The sequence below is a fragment of the Macrotis lagotis genome, chromosome 4 (assembly GCF_037893015.1).
Source record: "Macrotis lagotis isolate mMagLag1 chromosome 4, bilby.v1.9.chrom.fasta, whole genome shotgun sequence".
NCBI classification, from domain to species: domain Eukaryota; kingdom Metazoa; phylum Chordata; class Mammalia; order Peramelemorphia; family Peramelidae; genus Macrotis; species Macrotis lagotis.
The window spans coordinates 30,136,581-30,155,804 of record NC_133661.1 but is presented as its reverse complement, the minus strand read 5'-3'; the positions used below and the strand labels follow the sequence as shown (position 1 = coordinate 30,155,804).

Sequence of the window (19,224 nt, the reverse complement as noted above, 5' to 3'; positions counted from 1 at the left end):
GAAACATGAAATTTAGAACTTCATAGCTCATGGAAATTACAGTTTGATTTTCCAAATGTGACAGAGAGAACTTGGTCAAAAAAAGGATAAACAAATTCTACTTTAGAAGAGATTTCATTAAAGAGTGCCAAATTTCCTTGAATTAGCAATATATACAATTGATAATCATTTTTTAATAATATATATTCAATAAGTGATATACTATTAAAAGTTTTAACTTTTTTCCATTGAAGAAATACGAAATATAGAACTTTTTAATTCGTGGAAATTTCAACAGGTATTATTAATTTTCAATATAACAAGAAAGTCATAAAGAACAATTAAATATCCAAGTAAGGTGACACATGAATTTCATTAAATATACTATTTTCTTACTGAAATATTATTTCTTAGAACGACAGCAAAATAGCAGAGATTTTCTTAACTCAAATGTTATGAACATAACTTTATATATTTTGTTTTATGTTTATTCTATCCATATATACTCACATCATTCTCAAATGTCATTGTCAAAAAGGAAATTATTTCCTTCAAGAATTTGAATTATATACACTTGTGATAAATTTAACACAGTTCTGCCTATGAGGAATAATTATTCAGACTCAGGAAAGCAAGGGTGGAAATAAAACAAAAATGTATTAAAAAGGTTACAAGACATAGGAAAGGTGAGAGAGAGAGAGAGAGAGAGAGAGAGAGATAGAGAGAGATAAAAGAACAGCCAAGCAGTATTGACTGGGCCATGGCCAAAGAAGACTGTGGCCTAATTTTTCATTCTTTTGGTTTTGAAGTATTGATCCCTGGTTTCTTGTAAATTCATCAATCTTCCTGAGTTCTATTCTTTGTTTGAAGGATTGGTTTTCCTCAGAGAGTTTTCTTATCTCTTTTTCCATCTGGCCCATTTTGCTTTTTAAAGCATTCTTCTCCTCAATAACTTTTTGAACTGTTTTATCCATTTGACCTAAGCTGGTTTTTAGCATGCTATTTTCTTCAGCATTTTTTTTATTTCCTTGACTAAGCTGCTGACTTCATTTTCATGTTTTTCCTGCATCTCTCTCATTTCTTTTCCCAGTTTCTCCCTCATTTGATTTTCAAAGTCTTTTTTGAGCTCTGTCATAGCCTGAGCCCAATTTCTGTTTTTTCTTGGAGTCTTTAGATGCAGGAGCTTGGGCTTCCTCATCTTCAGTCTGAGTTTTTTGATCCTTCTTGGGCTCATTTGCAAAATATTTCTCAATAGTCTTCCTTTTGTTTCTCTGCTTGCTCATTTTCCCAGCCTGGGCCTGGTTTTGGGGTGCTTCCTGAGCTTTTGGGACACTCCCACAAGGGTCTCAGCGTGTGAGGCTTTGTCCTCCCTCCTGGTCTGTGAATGACCATAAGCGCCCCCCTCTGCCACGGGGCTGAGGTGGGGGGGGGGGCTAGACTGGGATCAGGATCTGAATGTGGTCAGAGCCCCAGAGTCCTGTTCCAGGGACAGAGGACAGAGCTCTGCAGTCTCTCTTCACTCCCCTCCCTCAGCTCAATGGGCTCATGCCCTGGGGGCTCCTGCTTACCAGCTCTGCCTGCTTCTGTTTCCTGGAACTTGGCTGAGCTTCTCTGTGTGCCCTGAGGGCTGGGCAGAGGGCCCCCAGGTGTTCCCCCAATTTGTGCCAGGTGCTCTCAGGCTGGTGTAGCTCTGGAAACTCCCCTGCTGCTGTGAGTTGTGGCTCCCAGCACCCTGGGGCTGCCTCCAGGAGGCTGGAGTTCTTTCACTCTCGTGGGGCACCCCTCCGGCGGGCTGCCCCTCCGACCCTGGGGAGCAGAGCCTTTATGCTCTTTTCCAGGTTACCTTGAGTAGGAGAACTGCCTCATTGGGTCCCTCATTGGGTTCTGTCTCTCGAAAATTTAGTTAGAGTTCTTAGCTTATGAGTTTTATGAGAGTGCGGCTAAGACTGGATCTGTTCTTGTCGCCATCTTGGCTCTGCCCCCTTTCTTGACTCTTAATGTGAAATTTCTTAACTTCTTCATCTCTTTTTCCTTCCTCCCAGTACTGACCTTTATCACCTATTGACTCCATCTTTTTACTATATTACACCATCATATTCCACTCCTTCCTATGTCCTGCCTATATATGCTCCTTCTGACAGCTCTTATAAATGAGAAATTTCATATGAGTTATCAGTATCTTCTTCCCATGCAGGAATATAAACAGTTCAACATCATCAAGTTCCTCATAGTCCTTCTCATCCATGTCCACACCCTCTGTGGTTCACCTCTGCCCTGGATCTCTAAGGGGAGATCTAGCTTGTCTACTTAGTATGGAAGCCCAAACTGCAACCTGGTTCTGAGTGTAGGCTAGCAGCAGAGTCCTACCCTGAGGGAGAGCAGAGGACTCTCTGCAGACTTCCCTTACCATCTCTGGGGGTGCAGGCTGCTTTCTCCAGATTCTTGCTGCAGGTTCTGCAGCCGATGCTCTCCACTCCACACTTATTCTGGTGTAGCAGAGTTCTCTCACCTCCCCTTCAAGCTGTTGCCAGTGATCTCTGGGCTGGGCTGAGCTGGGCTGGGCTGTGCTGTGCTGTGTTGTGGCTGTGGCTGTGGGTTTTTTCCAACCCCTGGTCCTGGTAAAGCACACCTTTCCTATGGAATTTCTAAGTTCCTTTTGGACTGGGAAAATGTGTCACTCTGTCTTTCTGTGGGTTCTGCCCCTCTAAATTTTGGCTAGTCATCATTTGTTGGTTTCGGGAGTTTTTGGGGGGAAGGAGGTCCCAGGAAATGCTGCCTTAATGCCGCCATCTTGGCTCTGCCCCCCCCTCCAACATGTATGTTTAAGGAGGCTTTGCAAGAGCAATATGTTTCATTGGGTGATATGTACCAATGTTTGGAATGTATACCATTTTTCTTTTTTTGTGAGGCAGTGGGATTGAGTGACTTACCCAGCTAGGTAAGTGTCTGAGACTCAGGTCTTCCTGACTCCAGGGCCGGTGCTCTATTCACTGCACTGTCTACCTGCCCCATTGTATGCCATTTTTGCCTTTATCAAAGTAGTTGATTAAAATTGTTGAATGGAACAGGACCAAGAATAGAGTTCTGTGTACTCCACTAGAGATGTCCTTCTAGGATGATATTGAACCATCAGTCTCCACTCTTTGAATTCAGTTGCTTAATTAGCTCTGAATCTCACTATGTATCGTCATTCAGTTCATGTCTATTCATCTTATTCATGGGGAAACAGGGAGATTTTTGTCACATTCTGCCTGCAGAATTGTCTCTGTTTCCCATTTCTTTAGTGTTCTCTTGATCTGTCAAATGAGTAACCCTTTCAAAATAAAGATTTGTGCTGTGTCTCTTGTTGAGAACCTCTTTAGGCTTCGAATTGACTACTGCTTCCCTTTTTACATGTTCACAAATCATCCTATTAATAATATATTAATGACTATTAATATATTAATGACTATTGACTAATGCAATTTAGGAAAAAAAGGATGCTAAAAGGTAATTATCACAACCATTGGGTATCCTTCCCCTTTTTGTAGAGAAGTATGCTGCCAGTGGAGGGTTATATGGGGAGAAACAGTTCAGAATGTTGCATTTGTTTTCAAACTTGGTTGCTGTGATCAATTTTCTTTAAGTTTTTTTCTTACTAAAGGAGAGATCATAGTGAGGTTTGGCAGGGATATAGCTAGAAATCTCTGATTTAGAAATAATAGGTATCAGTTTAAAATGTTTTATTTCATAAAGATGTTTTTAAAAAATGTATGATTTTGCCATGGATTGAAGAACAACTTACTTATAAAAGCTATTGTCTCATCCTGGGAATTAATGGTCTCACTCTGCAACAAATGGAAAATCTAGGATCACTGTACTGTTCACTTCTTGGAAAATAAACACAGTCCTTTAATCCTTTAGGCATCCCTTAAAATGTTCAAATTTGTGAATTATTGAATTATTTGAAGAAAAGTCATGATTTTCAGGTTGTTATTATATGCTTTTCTTTTAGGCTGGTTGTAATCCCTCAGATATTGGTGTCATTGCTCCATATAGACAGCAGTTGAAGACTATCACTGATTTGTTGGTTCAGTCTTCTGTCAGTGCAGTAGAAGTGAATACCGTGGACAAATATCAAGGAAGAGATAAAAGTATAATTCTAGTATCTTTTGTTAGAAGTAATAAAGATGGAACTGTGAGTGAATTTTGTTTGCCCTAATATGTATTTGAGGGGGATTTTCTTAATTTGTTTTCATTATTTTACAGCTAGTAAATTAGATGAGTGTTATTTCTTGTTTTTTTGGCATGTGAAAACCATACCCAGAGTATCATCTCCCCTCTATAATTGTCATATTTGTTGCATGGGCCAGTGGTGTCTCTTCTGGGAAATTATAATGTATCAATTATTGTAATTAACTGAATTCTGAAAAGCTAGGACAGAATTTGTGCTTGTCTTTGTTGCTACAGCTTGGCGAGCTTTTAAAGGATTGGAGGCGCCTTAATGTTGCCATCACAAGAGCCAAACACAAGCTGGTGCTGCTGGGCTGTGCACCTTCCCTGAGCCGGTACCCTCCTGTGGAGAAGCTTCTCTGTTACCTCAAATCTGAAAACAAGATATCCTTTCGTTGTGTCTAATTGCTCACAAAAGAGTCTTCACTTTTAAGTGTGGTGATTTTCTTGCCATAACTATGATGTCATCTTTCAGAGTTTATAAATTCCCCTCCTTGCAAAAGCCCTTTTTCCCAATGGAGTAAACAAAGCTAAGGGGTTCGGGTGACTTTTTCAGGATGACACATTTCCTCCATCTTTAACTTTAATCCTACTGGCCCTCAGGTGGCTCTCTAACCCTTAGTTCCCAGGGCTTCTCAATGTCAAGCCACATTTGTACTGGTTGACAATTTAAGAAAATATCCTCCTCAGAGAGACTCCATGATGAACTAGGAAAAGTGCTTTTACTACTTAGGAAGTGAGGGACCTGAATTCAAGGGAGATGGAGAGGGCCCCCTCAGGCAGATTCTGCTCCCTCCCAGGCCAGGCCTCTTTCTTCTTTCCTGGACTGCTTTCCTAGATCAGGACTCCCATTTATTTATTTTACCAAGCCCCTGGGGGTGTGCTTTTCTGATCCTAACAGCAATAGGAAGAATAGAGTGCAAGGATTATTCTCTTTATTTTATTGGTGAGAAACTGAAGGCTTTGGAGAGGTTGTCATGACCCAAGGTGATGAAAGATTGGAACTGAGCCTGGAAAATAGGGTGTCCTTGTCGCCTCTCTGAAGAGATGCCTTGTGACCTGAGTATTGTCAGCCTTTTTTTTTTTTTGTGGCTAGTGGATGGAAAGAAATGAACTTGTAAAAGAAAGGGAAATTACAAAATCCTAAAGGAGGAGACCAGGAATATTTCATAACAACCACAACAATAATGATGATAGCAAACATATAGCACCTAGACTGTGGGAGATACTGTGCTAAGCCCTTTAAAGATATGACTTCATTGGTTCCTCACAACAGCTGTGGGAGGGAGGTGCTGGTATCCCCATTTTGCCGTTAAAGAGACTGAAGTTACAACAACTTACTCCAATTCTCATAGCTAACAAATTTCTGAGGCTGGGTTTGAACTTGGGTCCCATGCATTGCATGACCTAGCTGTCCCTAAGGTGAGAAATGTAGCGAAAAGGACATAATTTCTTACCTAGGTGTGTTGCTCCTCTCCTCTTATTTATGCTCTAATCCATATCCTTGTTCACTATCCATAGGATAGTTCAGGGCTAAGTGATGGTTTTATGGCAGAAGGGTGAAAAAAGATCTCTGCCAAAAAAAAATACCTTTCTGTTTACATGCCTAATTATGTCATAAGTCATAAAGATCCTTAGTTATTTTAGTGGTATTGTAAATGGATTTGTACAAGAGTTTAGCGTCAAACAAATACCCAGTGACACACTGTCCTTGGGGAGACACAGTTCAGATTGTGTGTTCCTTAACAGTTTTACATCTTTGATCTTCCTTTGGGAGCGCATGAAAGGATTTGTCAATGAAGTGTTTGAAGGCGAACACAGCATTTCAGCAGCTTCTTCAAGACTTGAATCCTTTGTTTACACTCTACATTTTAGTATTTAGATAGCCAAGTGCCTACGGTTAGTAATTTATATGGATTTTTTAAAATGGATGGCATGGGAGCCTTTCTACCTCTAAGCATCCAAGCTAATGAATACACTAAATGAGATTTGACTTGAAGGGTACTAAAATGCCTGTCTAGGATCTTCTATTTTTTAACTTTGTTCTAAAATGCTAAAAGATTTAACATGAGTCTAAAATTCTTGTAAAGAGCTTTAGAACTGTGAAATGCTGGGCATCTGTGGCCGTCTAAGTGAATTTTTTAAAAAATATGTTATTAGAAGAGATTTCCTCCCCCCCAGCTTTGAAAATAGCTACACCCCTAGAAAATTAAAAATGAGCCTTGTAGGTAATACTTGGTTATTTATGAGAAAGAAATTTTTAAAGACTTGTTTAGAGAACGAGCTTTATTCTTTTCCCAGTTAATATTCGTGTGGCAGTGAGAGCCTGCTTTGGTTCTTTCCGTAAGGCTGAGCCCTACACGTGACGGCGCCGCCCCGGCCACGGCGCTCGGCCCTCGGGTTTGCGCGCTTCGCGCACGCTGCCCCGCCTCCCCGCTGCGCTTTTGTCTTTCAGCCCTTTCTGTGGCCGAATCGGCCTCCGCCTGCTGCAATAAAGCGCTGTTTTCCGAGCCTGCGGCCCTCAGTGACGCCATCACGGGATGAGGGGAGGGGAGGGGGAGGGGAGGGAGACCCGGGGCGGCCCGCGGGCAGCGCGGCGGCGGGAGGGGCGGGGGCGGAGCTCCGGGTGCCAGTCACGCCGCAGCCCGGTCGGGCCCCGCCCCGGCGGCCCCCGCCCCCGAGCTCCGCTGCCGCTCGCCGGCCGCTCCGCCGGCCGCAGGGGGCGCTGTGGGCCGCGCGCGTCACGCTCGCCCGGGGACGCTGCGGCGGCGGCGGCCGGGCCGTGGGCCGGGACGCGAGAGCAGCGGCTCCCAGTGCCCGAGCGGAGCCGCCGCCGCCGCCGCCGCCGCCGCCATGGGTAAGGAGGGCCCGGGCCGCGGGGCCGCGCCGCAGCGGCGCCGACCCCCCCGGTCGTCATGGCAACGCGGGGGCGCCGCGGGGCGGCGGGGCGGGGGCGCCGGACGGGGGAGGGGAGGCTGAGGCGCTGCCAGGCCCCGCCGCGGCGGGCAGGGGCGAGGCCGGGGGCGAGGGGCGGCCCACAGACGCCCACGCGCGCGGGACGTGCCCGGGGAGCCCCGGGGGCGGGGCCCGGCCCACCTGGGGGGCTCCGGGGGAGGGGCTCGCGTGTACCCCGCGCTCGGGTTTGCGGTGGCCCAGCAGCCCCCCGTCCGGTCGGGACCCGGACTGCTGCGCCCCCCGGACGCACAGCTGCGTGGCCTTGAACAAGCCACGGCCCAGACCCGGGCACACAAGGTGCGGCCTGGGCGGCCCTGGCAGCGGCCCGTAGAGGTCTCCCCCCGCGCCGAGTGCCAGCTCCTCCGTGCCCTCCCCCTGGCAGCCGCCGGTGCCCGAGGCCTCCGCCAGCTCCGGGTCCTAGAATACAAAACGGGAATCTTTGACCAGGCTTAGACGGTGTGCCAGTGCTTTGTCCCGCCCGCCTTACCCGGTGTTCCCCGTGTTTCCTTACATAGATGCCTAGTCATTTGCTATAAAAACATTTCCAAGAGTGTAGCCATTGATCACTGATCTGGGTATTCCTTCCCCGATGCTGGTCTTCATTCACCCGTACCGTCTAAGGTGGGCCTTGCTCTGTCCCGCCAGAAATTAGCCATAGAGGATCCGACCGGCTCGTGCTACAGGTGTTGCTTTCGAAACATGTCTGGGTAATTGGAGAATGTAAGTGGTCTCACGCCTAACCCACTTCCTTTTCCTGATCTTGGGTTCTTTTGGATATCTTTTATTACCACTTCCTCTGTGCACGTCATTGTTGGGAATAGGCCACAACTCATTTTTGTTCTCCAGGAAATTTTAAGCAATTGCATGGGTTGTTATTATGTGCAAATTTTAGAGTGTTATGGGCGATTTTTTTTTTGCCATTAGCCAATCTCTTTTCTAACTTTCAGTGCCCAGAGTTAGTGCAGGTTTGGAAGTGTCCTTCTAAGTAAAAAAGAACTGTAGAAAAGACTGGGAGTTTTTGAACCCTGGAATCTGTTTAATTGGGGAGGAGGGGGGAGAGGAAGTAATATTACTGTTTCACAGAATGTTGGCCATTAAAAATATGGCAGCCAAAACAGTACCTCTAATTCTCTGAATTAGATTACTTTTAACAAAATCATTCATCTTTTTCTTGCTTCTGGTTTTTTTCCATGTTTACTTGACAATATTTCCCGCCAGCCTTAACAGTTGTGAAAATTGATATGAAGTCTGGGTGAGGATTGGCAAGTTTTTAAAGGAGATCTTCAGTATTGTGGAAAGTGAGATATAGTTGACATCAGCCAACAAGTTTTAGGTGTCTGTTACATGCTTGACAGTGGGACCAGAAGACAACACCCTCGCCCTGCAGCCTCTTAACCTTGGAATGGTTTGGAGACTAATCTGCAGTGGGACACATTGTCTATTTGGGGAGAACAGGAAAGGCTTCATGTAGCAGGTGCTGCCTGAGCCAAGCCTTAAAAGAAAGCAGACTCAGGATCCAGATTGCAAGGACATGCCCGTAGTGAATCCACAATGAAGACCAATCCTTTATTTTTCTTCAGCTCCAAAGACCTGGCTTCAAGAATTTCAGGCAGTTAGTCTTTATTTATTAAAGATTTTATTTGAGTTTTACAATTCCCCCCCACTCTTACTTCCCTCCCCCCACCCCCATGGAAAGCAATCTGTCAGTCTTTTATTCTTATTTTGTACAAATAATGTTTTTTTATATATTACTAAAATATTCTTGTTTAAGAGTAAACATAATACCCTCGCCCCCCAAGAAAATATAGGCCCACATAAGCAGTAAAGTAAAGGGGAGAGAGAAAAAAAATTAAAATTAAATAATAATAATAATAATAATAATGGCAGGTATAGCCAGGTGGCACAGTAGATGGAGCACTGGCCCTGGAGCCAGGAGCACCCAAGCCCAAATCTGGCCCCAGACACCCAACAGTCACCCAGCTGTGTGACCCCCATGCAAGCCACCCCATCCCCATTGTCCTACAACCCCCCCCCCCAAAAAAAAAGACCCAAAAGGAAATAGTAATAATAATAGCAGGGGGGGCTGGGTGGCAGACAGATCACTGGCCCTTGAGCCAGGAGCACCCAGGTCTAAATCCGGCCTCAGACACCCAACAATCACCCAGCTGTGCAGCCCCAGGCAGGCCACCCAGTCCCATTTGCCCTGCAACACCCCCTAGAAAATAATAATAATAGGGCGGCTAGGTGGCGTAGTGGATAAAGCACCGGCCTTGGAGTCAGGAGTACCTGGGTTCAAATCCGGTCTCAGACACATAATTACCTAGGCATGTGGCCTTGGGCAAGCCACTTAACCCCATTTGCCTTGAAAAAAGCTAAAAATAAAATAATAATAATAATGGTAAATGTGCTTGTCTGTGTTCCAACACCACCAGCTCTGTCTCAGGTGGATCACATTTTTTATGATAAGTCCATGGCAAAAGTTACTTCCATATTTTTCCACCATTGCCATTGCTGATCGCAACTCTCTCCATTCATACTTCTCTACTACCATAATCTATATTTTCTCTCTCCTTTCACTGTCTCTGCTGTAGGGTAGCTGAGTGGCGCAGCAGACAGATCCTCAGCCCTAGGGCTAAAAGGCCCTGAGCCCCCCTACCACCCCTTAGGCCCAGTATCTACCTGGCCCTATGATCCCATACAGGCCATCCAATCCTGGCCCCTTGCAAGAAGTAAAGAAAATGTGTTATATCTGACCACTCTCCTCCCATGGTCCATCCTCTCCTCCATCACTCACATCCCCCCCCCTTCCCCCGTCCCCCCTTCTTACTCCAGATGCCTATACATCATTGAGTATATATGCTGTTTCCTCTCAGAGCCACCTCTGATGAGAGCGAAGATTCCCTTATTCCCCCTTGCCTTCCTCCCCCTTCCATATCATTGCAATAGCTCATTGAAATAAAGAAAAATCTTATTATATGAAATATCTTAGCCTATTCCTCCTCTACTTTTTAATTCTCCCATTACATTTCCCTTTTATCTGTTGACTCCATTTTTACACCATAATATATCTTCAAATTCAGTTTTTCTCCTGTGCTTCATCTATAAAAGCTCCTTCTACCTGCTCTGTTAATTGAGAAGGTTCATATGAGTATTATCAGTATCATTTTTCTATGCAGGAATACATGCAGTTCATCATCAAGTCCCTCATATTTTCCCCTTCTCCTCTACTCTCTATGCCTCACCTGAATCCTATATTTGAAGATCAAACCTTCTGTTCAGCTCTGGCCATTCCAACAGGAATATTTGAAATTCCCCTAGTTCATTGAAAGTCCTTTTTTTTTCCCTGGAAGAGGACATTTCATTTTTGCTGGGTAGTTGATTCTCGGTCGTATTCTAAGCTCTTTTGCCTTCCGGTATATTGTATCCAAGTCCTACGAGCTTCCAGTGTAGTTGCTGCTAAGTCCTGTGTGATCCTAACGCAGCTCCATGATATTTGAACTGTGTCCTTCTGGTTGCTTGTAATATTTTCTCTTTGACTTGGGTGTTCTGGAACATGGCTATAATATTCCTAGGGGTTGGTGTTTTGGGATCTCTTTCTCTGGGGGATTGGTGGATTCTCTCCATTTCTATTTTGCCCTCTGCTTCTAGGATATCTGGGCAATTTTCCTGTAATAATTCTTTGAAAATGATGTCAAGGCTCTTTTCCTGGTCATGACTTTCACGTATTCCAATATTTTTTAGATTATCTTTCCTAAATCTGTTTTCCATATCAGTTGTTTTTTTCAATGAGATGTTTCACATTTTCTTCTAATTTTTCATTCTTTTGGTTTTGAAGTATTGAGTCCTGATTTCTCATAAAATCAACCATCTCCCTGAGTTCTATTCTTTGAAGGATTTGTTTTCCTCAGGGAGCTTTCTTATCTCCTTTTCCATCTGGTCAATTCTGCTTTTTAAAGCATTTTTCTCAATAACTTTTTGAACTGTTTTATCCATTTGACCTATGCTGGGTTTTTTTTTTCCTTTGTTTTTGCTAGGCAATGGGGTTAAGTGGCTTGCCCGACACCACACAGCTAGGTAAATATTAAGTGTCCGAGACCAGAATTGAACCCAGGTACTCCTGACTCCAGGGCCGGTGCTTTATCTACTGCGCCACCTAGCCACCCCTTATGCTGGTTTTTAACATGTTATTTTCTTCAGCATTTTTTTGGATCTCCTTGACTAAGCTGCTGACTTCATTTTCATATTTTTCCTGCATCTCTGTCATTTTCCCAATTTTTTCCTCTATCTCCCTCACTTGATTTTTTTTTTTAGGTTTTTGCAAGGCAAATGGGGTTAAGTGGCTTGCCCCAGGCCACACAGCTAGGTAATTATTAAGTGTCTGAGACCGGATTTGAACCCAGGTACTCCTGACTCCAAGGCTTTATCCACTACGCCACCTAGCCATCCCTCTCACTTGATTTTCAAAGTCTCTTTTGAGCTCTGTCATGGCCTTATCCCCATTTATGTTTTTCTTGGAGTCTTTAGACATAGGAGCTTGTGCTTCCTTATCTTCAGATTTAGTATTTTGATCCTTCTTGGGCTCACAGGCAAAGTATTTCTTAATGGTGTTCCTCTTGTTTCTCTGCTTACTCATTTTCCCAGCCTGAGCCTGGTTTTGGGGTGTTTCCTGAGCTTTTGGGACACCCCTACAAGGATCCCCATGTGTGAGGCTCTGTCCTCCTTCCTGGTCTGTGAATGACCATATGCGCCCCCCCTCCCGCCCCCACCCCAGGGCTGAGGTGGGGGGGGCACTGCTGTTCTATGGGGGGCCTAGGTTGTGATCAGGATCTGAATGTAGTCAGAACCCCAGAGTCCTGTTCCAGGGACAGAGGACAGAGCTCAGCAGTCTTTCTTCACTCCCCTCCCTAGGCTCAGCTCATACCCTGGGGGGCTCTTGCTTACCTGCTCCATCTGCTTCTGGTTCCTGAAACTCAGCTGCCCTGGCCAGGCTGCTCACTCTGTGCCCTGAGGGCTGGGCTTCACGTGCTCTCTCTGGCAGAGGTGTCCCCTCCCCCTCGCTGTTCCCCCAAGTTGTGCCTGTGCTCCCCCCGGGGTGTAGAACAGGAAACTCCCCCTCTGCTGTGTTCCCCGGCTCCCAGCTCCCTGGGGCTGCCACTGGGAGGCTGAAGTTCCTTCACTCTGGCGGGTGACCCCTCTGACTCTGTGGAGCCAAGCCTTTCCACTCTTTTCCAGGTTACCTTGGGTTGGAGAATTGCCTCACTGGATCCCTCTGTGGGTTCTGTCTCTTGAAAATGTAGTTAGAGTCCTTAGTTTATAAGTTTTGCCCCAGAGTAACTGAGAGAAGGTCCTCTCCTGATGCCATCTTGGCTCCGCCCCCAGTTTGTCTTTTTTTAAAAATTAATGATTTACTTTTGAATTTTATAATTTTCCACCCTGATCTCACTTCCTTCCCCCATCCCCCACAGAAGGCAGTCTGATAGTTTTTACATTGTTTCATGCTATACATTGATCTAAATTGAATGGGAGAGAGAAATCATATCCTTAAGGAAAAAAAAATAAAGTATGAGAGATAGTAAAATTACATAATATAACTTTTATTTAAATTAAAGTAATAGTCCTTGGTCTTTGTTCAAACTCCACAGTTCTTTATCCGGATACAGATGGTATTCTCCACTGTAGACAGCCCCATATTGTCCCTGATTGTTGCACTGATAGAATGAGCAAGTCCATTAAGATTGATCATCATCACCCTCATGTTGCTGTTAGGGTGAAAACAGTGTTCTTCTGGTTCGCTCATCTTGCTCAGCATCAATTCATGCAAATCTTTCCAGGCTTCTGTGAATTCCTATCCCTCTTGGTTTTTAATAGATCAATAGTGTTCCATAATGTACATATACCACAGTTTGTTCTGCCATTCCCCAATTGATGGACATTCACTCAGTTTCCAATTTTTTGCCACCACAAACAGAGATGCTTTGAATATTTTTGTTTAAGTGATGATTTTACTCTTTTGCATTATCTCTTCAGGGTGTAGACCCAGTAGTGGTATTGCTGGATCAAAGGGTATGCACATTTTTATTGCCCTTTGAGTATAATTTCAAATTGCTCTCCAGAAAGGTTGGATGAGTTCACAGCTCCACCAACAATGCATTAGTGTCCCAGATTTCCCACTTCCCTTCCAACACTGATCATTGTCCTTTCTGGTAATACTGGAAACCTTTGCATTCTAACCTCCATATTTGCCAGTCTGAGAAGTGTGAGGTGGTACCTCAGAGATGCTTTAATTTGTATTTCTCTAATAAGTAATGATTTGGAGCAGTTTTTCTTGACTGGATCGCTTTGATTCAGGCAGTTAGTTTTGAGAAATCTGCCACCAACAAGAACTTATGGAACAAAGCAAGTAGGCAAACAAAAGCTTATATACTCATACTCTATGTTACAATATAAACAGACAGACATTCATCCCCACTCAGGAGGATATGTGTTAGAGAGGAAATAGACTCAAAGTTGGGCTTTAGGAGGGGAAATTATATAACTTAAGAAGGAAGGGTAATCAATGTCAGATGCAGACATAGTAGAAAAGTCCTAGGGGTACTTACTGATCGATAAAAGGCTTGAATTGAGTAAGACTTAGGGGGAGTTTCTTTATGGGGACCATAAACTAAGTTAGCTTTTTAAAGCAACAGAAAGAAAATTACTCAAGAGCCCTGCAAGCAAGCCAAGAGTTTCATTCAATTGAAAACTGCAAGCACTTATTTGCATGCTTTTATGGACATTAGGAACTAAATGACTCCACATTGGAGTCCTATCAGTATAATTATAACATAAAAAAGATGTCATTTTATAGTGATCACAAACCAAAGGCCAGTTTGACTGGGCATAGGACAAGGGAGTAATGTGTAAGAAGACTGTTAAGCAAAGTTGAGGAAGGGTTAGGAAAGACTTTAAATGCCACACAGAAGTGTTTATATTTGATCATGGGATAATATGGAATCTGGGGTTTTCTGATTAGAGGAGTGACATGGTCAAGCTTATGCTTTAGGAAAATCATTTTGGCAGCATCAAGGAAAATGGTTTGGAGTGGAGAGAGACTTTGGGAAAAGAGACCAATCAGCTGTTATAATAGTTCAGACAAGATGCATTGAGTGTCTGAACTATTGTGGATAGAAATAGCAAGGTTTGGCAACTGAATCTAGAGCAATGGTGGGGAATGTCTGGACCGTGTATTGTAAAGCCTGAGAAATCATTTTGTCTGGTACTGCCAAGGCCACAGACAGGACTCAAAATTCAATAAATCTGGGAACTTTTTAGAACAAGTTAGAGGATGGTGGTATTCTCAGTAGTAATAGGGAATTTAAGAAGAGGGATAGGTTGAGGGAGAAAGAGAATTTACTTTCAGATATATTGAATTGGAGACATCTAGTTTTAAATGTCCAGGGGTTCAGTGCAAGAGATTAGAAGGAGAAATGAAAGAAACACAGGACAGAGCCTTAATTTATGTCCACATTTAGGTGGCAGGATACAAATGATTGTTTAGCAAAGACACTGTAAAGAGTGCTCATAGGTAGAGGAAGCAAGATAGCATTGTCATGAGAACCCAGGGAGAAGAGATCAATGGTGTCAGATGGGGCAAAGAGATGGAGAAGGATGAGAATTAAGAAAAGATCACAGTTATAGGCAACCTATTTTAAATTTCATTTTCCTCTGGTTACTTGTAAAAATAAGTTTTGACATTAACCTTTAAGACCTTGGGTTCTGAGTTCTCTCTCACCCCACTCCTTCTCATTGAGAAAGTTATTTGGTAGAGGTTAAAAATGTGTGGTCATGAAAAACATAATCACAATAGTCATGTTGTGAAAGTAAACATACCCCCCACCCCAAAAAGAGAAACTTCATGAAAAATGGACTTTTAAAAAAAGTAGACTTCAATCTATATTCAGACACTATAAGCTCTGTCTTTGGAATGGATAGAAGTTCTTCAGAATTTTTGAGTCACAGCATTGTTGAGAAAAGCTAAGTCATTCTGAAAGAGAACAGTTTCAGTTGACTGCAGTTGTCAGAATCCAAATTGGAAAGGATTGAGAAGTAAGAGAGATAATGGAGACAAATAAGTATAGGCAAATTTTTCCAAGAGTATGACTGAGAAAGGGAGGAAAGATGAGGATGAAAAATATTATAAATTAAACTTTGTTTAAATATACCTTTCTTTTAGAAATTAAGTATGGCATGAAGAATATGGAACCAAATGAAGGTATAAGGTGAAAAACTACCTTTTTGTAAACATTTTGGAGGCTGAAAAAAAAGAGGCATACCATTTAGTACTTGTGTGCATGCCTGCAGGTAACTGTTCCCCATTGTTAAGGAAGATGACCTAGTGGATAGAGCACTGGGCCTAGACTCAGGAAGACCTGAGTTCAAAGTCGACCTCAGATAATTTACTTGCTATATGACCCTGGACAAGTCACTTAACCTCCATTTGCCTAATCTGTTGGAGAAGGAAATGACAAAGCACTCCAGTGTCTTTGCCAAGAAAACGCCCTGGACAGTATGGGGATGTTATAGTCCACAGAAGTCCACACATGAAGAGTCAGGCACTTACAGAACAACAAATTAAGGAAAAAATGCTATTTAGACTGGGCACATTTAATGTAGATTCAGTAGTATTAAGAGATACTCTGGTGAGTGGAAATCATGAAGAGTTACAATTATAGGTGGTAAAATGGTACATGATGTAATGGAAATATTGGCTTGAATTCCGTTCCTTTTATTTACCTACCCTAACTGGGACAAATCATTTCAAATTTCTGAACCTTAGTTCCCCCACTCCCCAACCCCCCATAAAATCTAGTGGACCAGACCCTTCCCAGCTCAAAATCATGGTTTTTAAAAATAGTCTCTTAATTTGTCTGTACATTCATAGGTACTTTGATGAAAAATGAGTTTTTATTTAGATACAAAAGATAAATTTGAGTTAAATGTATTATAATCTTAAAATTGTTACTGTTTTTTTTTCTCTGTTCCCAGTTGATGAACTTTTGTCCTTAGAATCCTGGTATTAAAGTTTCTGGGAAGAGTAGTGAGCATTTATATAAAGGACTTAAATATATCTTGGGGGGGGTAAGGAGGGCAGAGTTGAGATTTGTAATTTCCTAACAGCTATCAGCAGTTCAGCGTGTAACTTATAACCTTAGAGTTTTTTCCTTTTTTTAACTTTTACTTAATTTTTTCCAGTTAACAAGTATTTATTTTCTCTCCCTCCTATTCTTCCCCCTTCCCTGTGGGAAAATGAAATAAGAAAAATATAACCCATAATAGAGCAGGGGCAGCTAGGTGGCGTAGTGGATAAAGCACTGGCCCTGGAGTCAGGAGTACCTGAGTTCAAATACGGCCTCAGACACTTAATAATTACCTAGCTGTGTGGCCTTGGGCAAGTCACTTTAACCCCATTGCCTTGCAAAAACCTTAAAAAAAAAGAAATAATAGAGCAAAACAAAAAAAAAATAGGGTTAAGCAAAACAGATTTCCACATGAACTGTATTCAAAAACAATGCCTTGGATCTGCACTTCTTAGGAAACAGGCCAACATGGTTCATTTTCTATCCCTAGAATTGCATTTAATTGTTCACTGCATCCGTTGATCAGAGTTCTAAAGTCTTTTTAAGTTGTTGTCTTTACATTTATAACAGAGAATGACCTGAAACCCTGAGATGTGGTGATATTCAGAATCTCCTAGCTATTGTGTATCAGGCAGAACTAAAACTCTAGTCTTCCTACCTGGAAGACCTGCCTTTGTTGCCTCTAGGGTTTCTTATAACTTTCTTTCTTTCTTTTTTCTTTTCTTTTTTTTTTTTGCAAGGCAGTGGAGTTAAGTGGCTTGCCCAAGGCCACACAACTAGGTAATTATTAAGTATCTGAGACCGGATTTGAACCCAGGTGCTCCTGACTCTAGGCCCCGTGCTTTATCCACTGCGCCACCTAGCCGCCCCTTCTTATAACTTACAATTTAAAAATGATCTTTTTAGCTTCATTGTCTCATTAAGGTAATAACCAAAGAACGAAACACCCCCTCCCCCCCTTGTAATTTATCTCCAAAGCTGCCTTAAATAGTAGATAGAGAACTGGCCTTGGAAGGTCCAAGATAGAAACTACTACTGATAAAATGGGCCATGGGACTTGGAGTGAACCACTGAATCATGCAATAAGTTGACAGGAAGGTACCAGTTGACCTGGGGTTGGGGAAGGTGCCCTGTTTGAAGCTCCCTAAAACCCTGAAATCACAGGTATGGTCACTATCATTAGCCCCCTCACTATTCCAGTGGATCCATCAATGTGGGGATACCCTCAGGGAGTCCAAATCTCAATCCAGTGTGTTGCAGTTGTGTTATTTTCATTCGGCTTTGTTAGTCGTAGCAAATTAAATCAACATTTTTACTTACAGTTCGTGAATGGACATAGAAGTATTTTCAAAGCCTTGTAAACTGACATGAGTGAGGGCAGTGCAGGCTGGGCCTGAGTTGGGAGTAGCAATTTTTACCTTTTTTCCAGATTTTTCTTTTTTCAGTCTGAGCAAAATTTGATTGGTATTCCCCAGAGGGATCTTCAGATAAAATCAGACTTTCCCATTGAAGAAAATGAAATCTTTTTCATTGTGATACTTTGTTAGTTATTGAAGTGCTTTCTTGGTTCACCTTTTGTTTTTAGCTGTTAAGGACCCAACGGCTGTGGAGAGAGCCAACTTGCTGAACATGGCTAAACTGAGTATCAAAGGGCTGATTGAATCTGCTCTCAGCTTTGGCCGCACCTTGGACTCTGACTATCCTCCTTTGCAGCAGTTCTTTGTGGTCATGGAACATTGCCTGAAGCATGGACTGAAAGGTGAACTTGCATCATTAACCTAAGTTTTCTCCAGAAGACTGAATTTTATTCACACCAAAGAATAATTTTGTGAATTATTTATGTCTCAGAAAAGTTTCAAAATTAAGTCAAACTCAGTTATATATTTGATGTTTTGCCTATGTTAGAAATAATATGGAAATTAAAATTCAAAAGAACAGTGAGTTCTTTGACAATATTGGTTTTTATCATCTATAAATTTGGTAATGCATGCCACACCCATTCTTATTTGGAATATCTAGTCTTTATTTTATTTATTCCTTTTAATTTCTTCCAAACATCTCTTAGCACACCCCTGAGTAATCATTTATATCATTAGCAGAGGTATACTTTCATTCCATTCAAAGCTAGACTTTCAAAAGATAGGTTATTCTAATCCCCCCCCCCCAAGTAACAGTGAAAATTACCTCTTTCTCAAAGAATTTAATCCCGACAATCTTATCAGCACCTTTTTGGAATATGTGGTTTTTATTTTCTTTTTAAACTAGAGTTTTGGTTAATTCATAGTATTAACAAATAATTTTCATTGAGACCAAGGTAAATTTCTTTAAGTTATTACAGAATAATGGCTTGGTTTTAGGAACACATGACTATAGAAGTATCTTGTTAACATGTTAAGAAAAGAAAACCTTTTTGGTTATAATCTATAGAGTAGCATCATAGAATGAATACTGGATTTAGAGTTAGAGGAACTTGATTTTTGAACCTTTGCTCTACTACTCCCAAGACTACAGTCTTGGGTCTCAGTTTCTTTCTCTGTAAAAAGTGACTTGGACTAGATCATCTCGAAGATTCTTTTAGTATTAAATGTATGATCTTGCAAACTGTAAGTCTAGGACAAAATCTTTGATTTATTTTCTATAAAATGCAAGTTTATTTGTTATTGTTACCATTTTCATTGTTGAAATTTTTTGATTTTCTTTTAAAAACATTTGGATGTCTTTTGTTTAAAGCAGCTTGGTGATGTAATGGATAAAGCACCATACATGAGGTCAGAAAGACTTGAATTCAAATTCTACGTAAGACAATTGTTAATTGAGTAACTCTGGGCAAGTTAGTTAAGCCCTGACAATCTCGGTTTCCTCAGATATAAAATAGTGATATTATTAGCATTTATTCCTTTGTGTTGTTGGGAAACGTTTAGCAAACCTTAATTAAAGCATTATAAGAATGTTAACTACATTA

The 19,224-nt window shown here is 42.3% G+C and overlaps 2 protein-coding genes across 8 annotated transcripts in view; both read left to right on the top strand.

The window, feature by feature from the left end:
- Positions 1-5,899, top strand: part of DNA2 (DNA replication helicase/nuclease 2) — a 47,315-nt gene extending 41,416 nt beyond the window's left edge. The window contains exons 19-20 of one of the 2 annotated variants that reach the window (XM_074232386.1): positions 3,974-4,156; positions 4,429-5,899. In XM_074232386.1, coding sequence (XP_074088487.1) covers positions 3,974-4,156; positions 4,429-4,596 — 351 coding nt within the window. In that variant the 3' untranslated portion in view covers positions 4,597-5,899. The remainder of the gene's footprint in view (positions 1-3,973; positions 4,157-4,428) is intronic. The other variant, XM_074232388.1, reaches the window with a different exon arrangement.
- A 57-nt stretch (positions 5,900-5,956) lies between these two features.
- The window catches only part of RUFY2 (RUN and FYVE domain containing 2), a 50,585-nt gene continuing 37,317 nt past the window's right edge, over positions 5,957-19,224 (top strand). Inside the window, exons 1-2 of one of the 6 annotated variants that reach the window (XM_074232393.1) lie at positions 5,957-6,090; positions 17,848-18,021. In XM_074232393.1, coding sequence (XP_074088494.1) covers positions 17,892-18,021 — 130 coding nt within the window. In that variant the 5' untranslated portion in view covers positions 5,957-6,090; positions 17,848-17,891. Of the gene's footprint in view, positions 6,091-6,949; positions 7,049-7,485; positions 7,867-7,891; positions 8,759-17,847; positions 18,022-19,224 lie in introns of those variants that run through there. The other 5 variants (XM_074232390.1, XM_074232392.1, XM_074232394.1 and 2 more) reach the window with 5 other exon arrangements.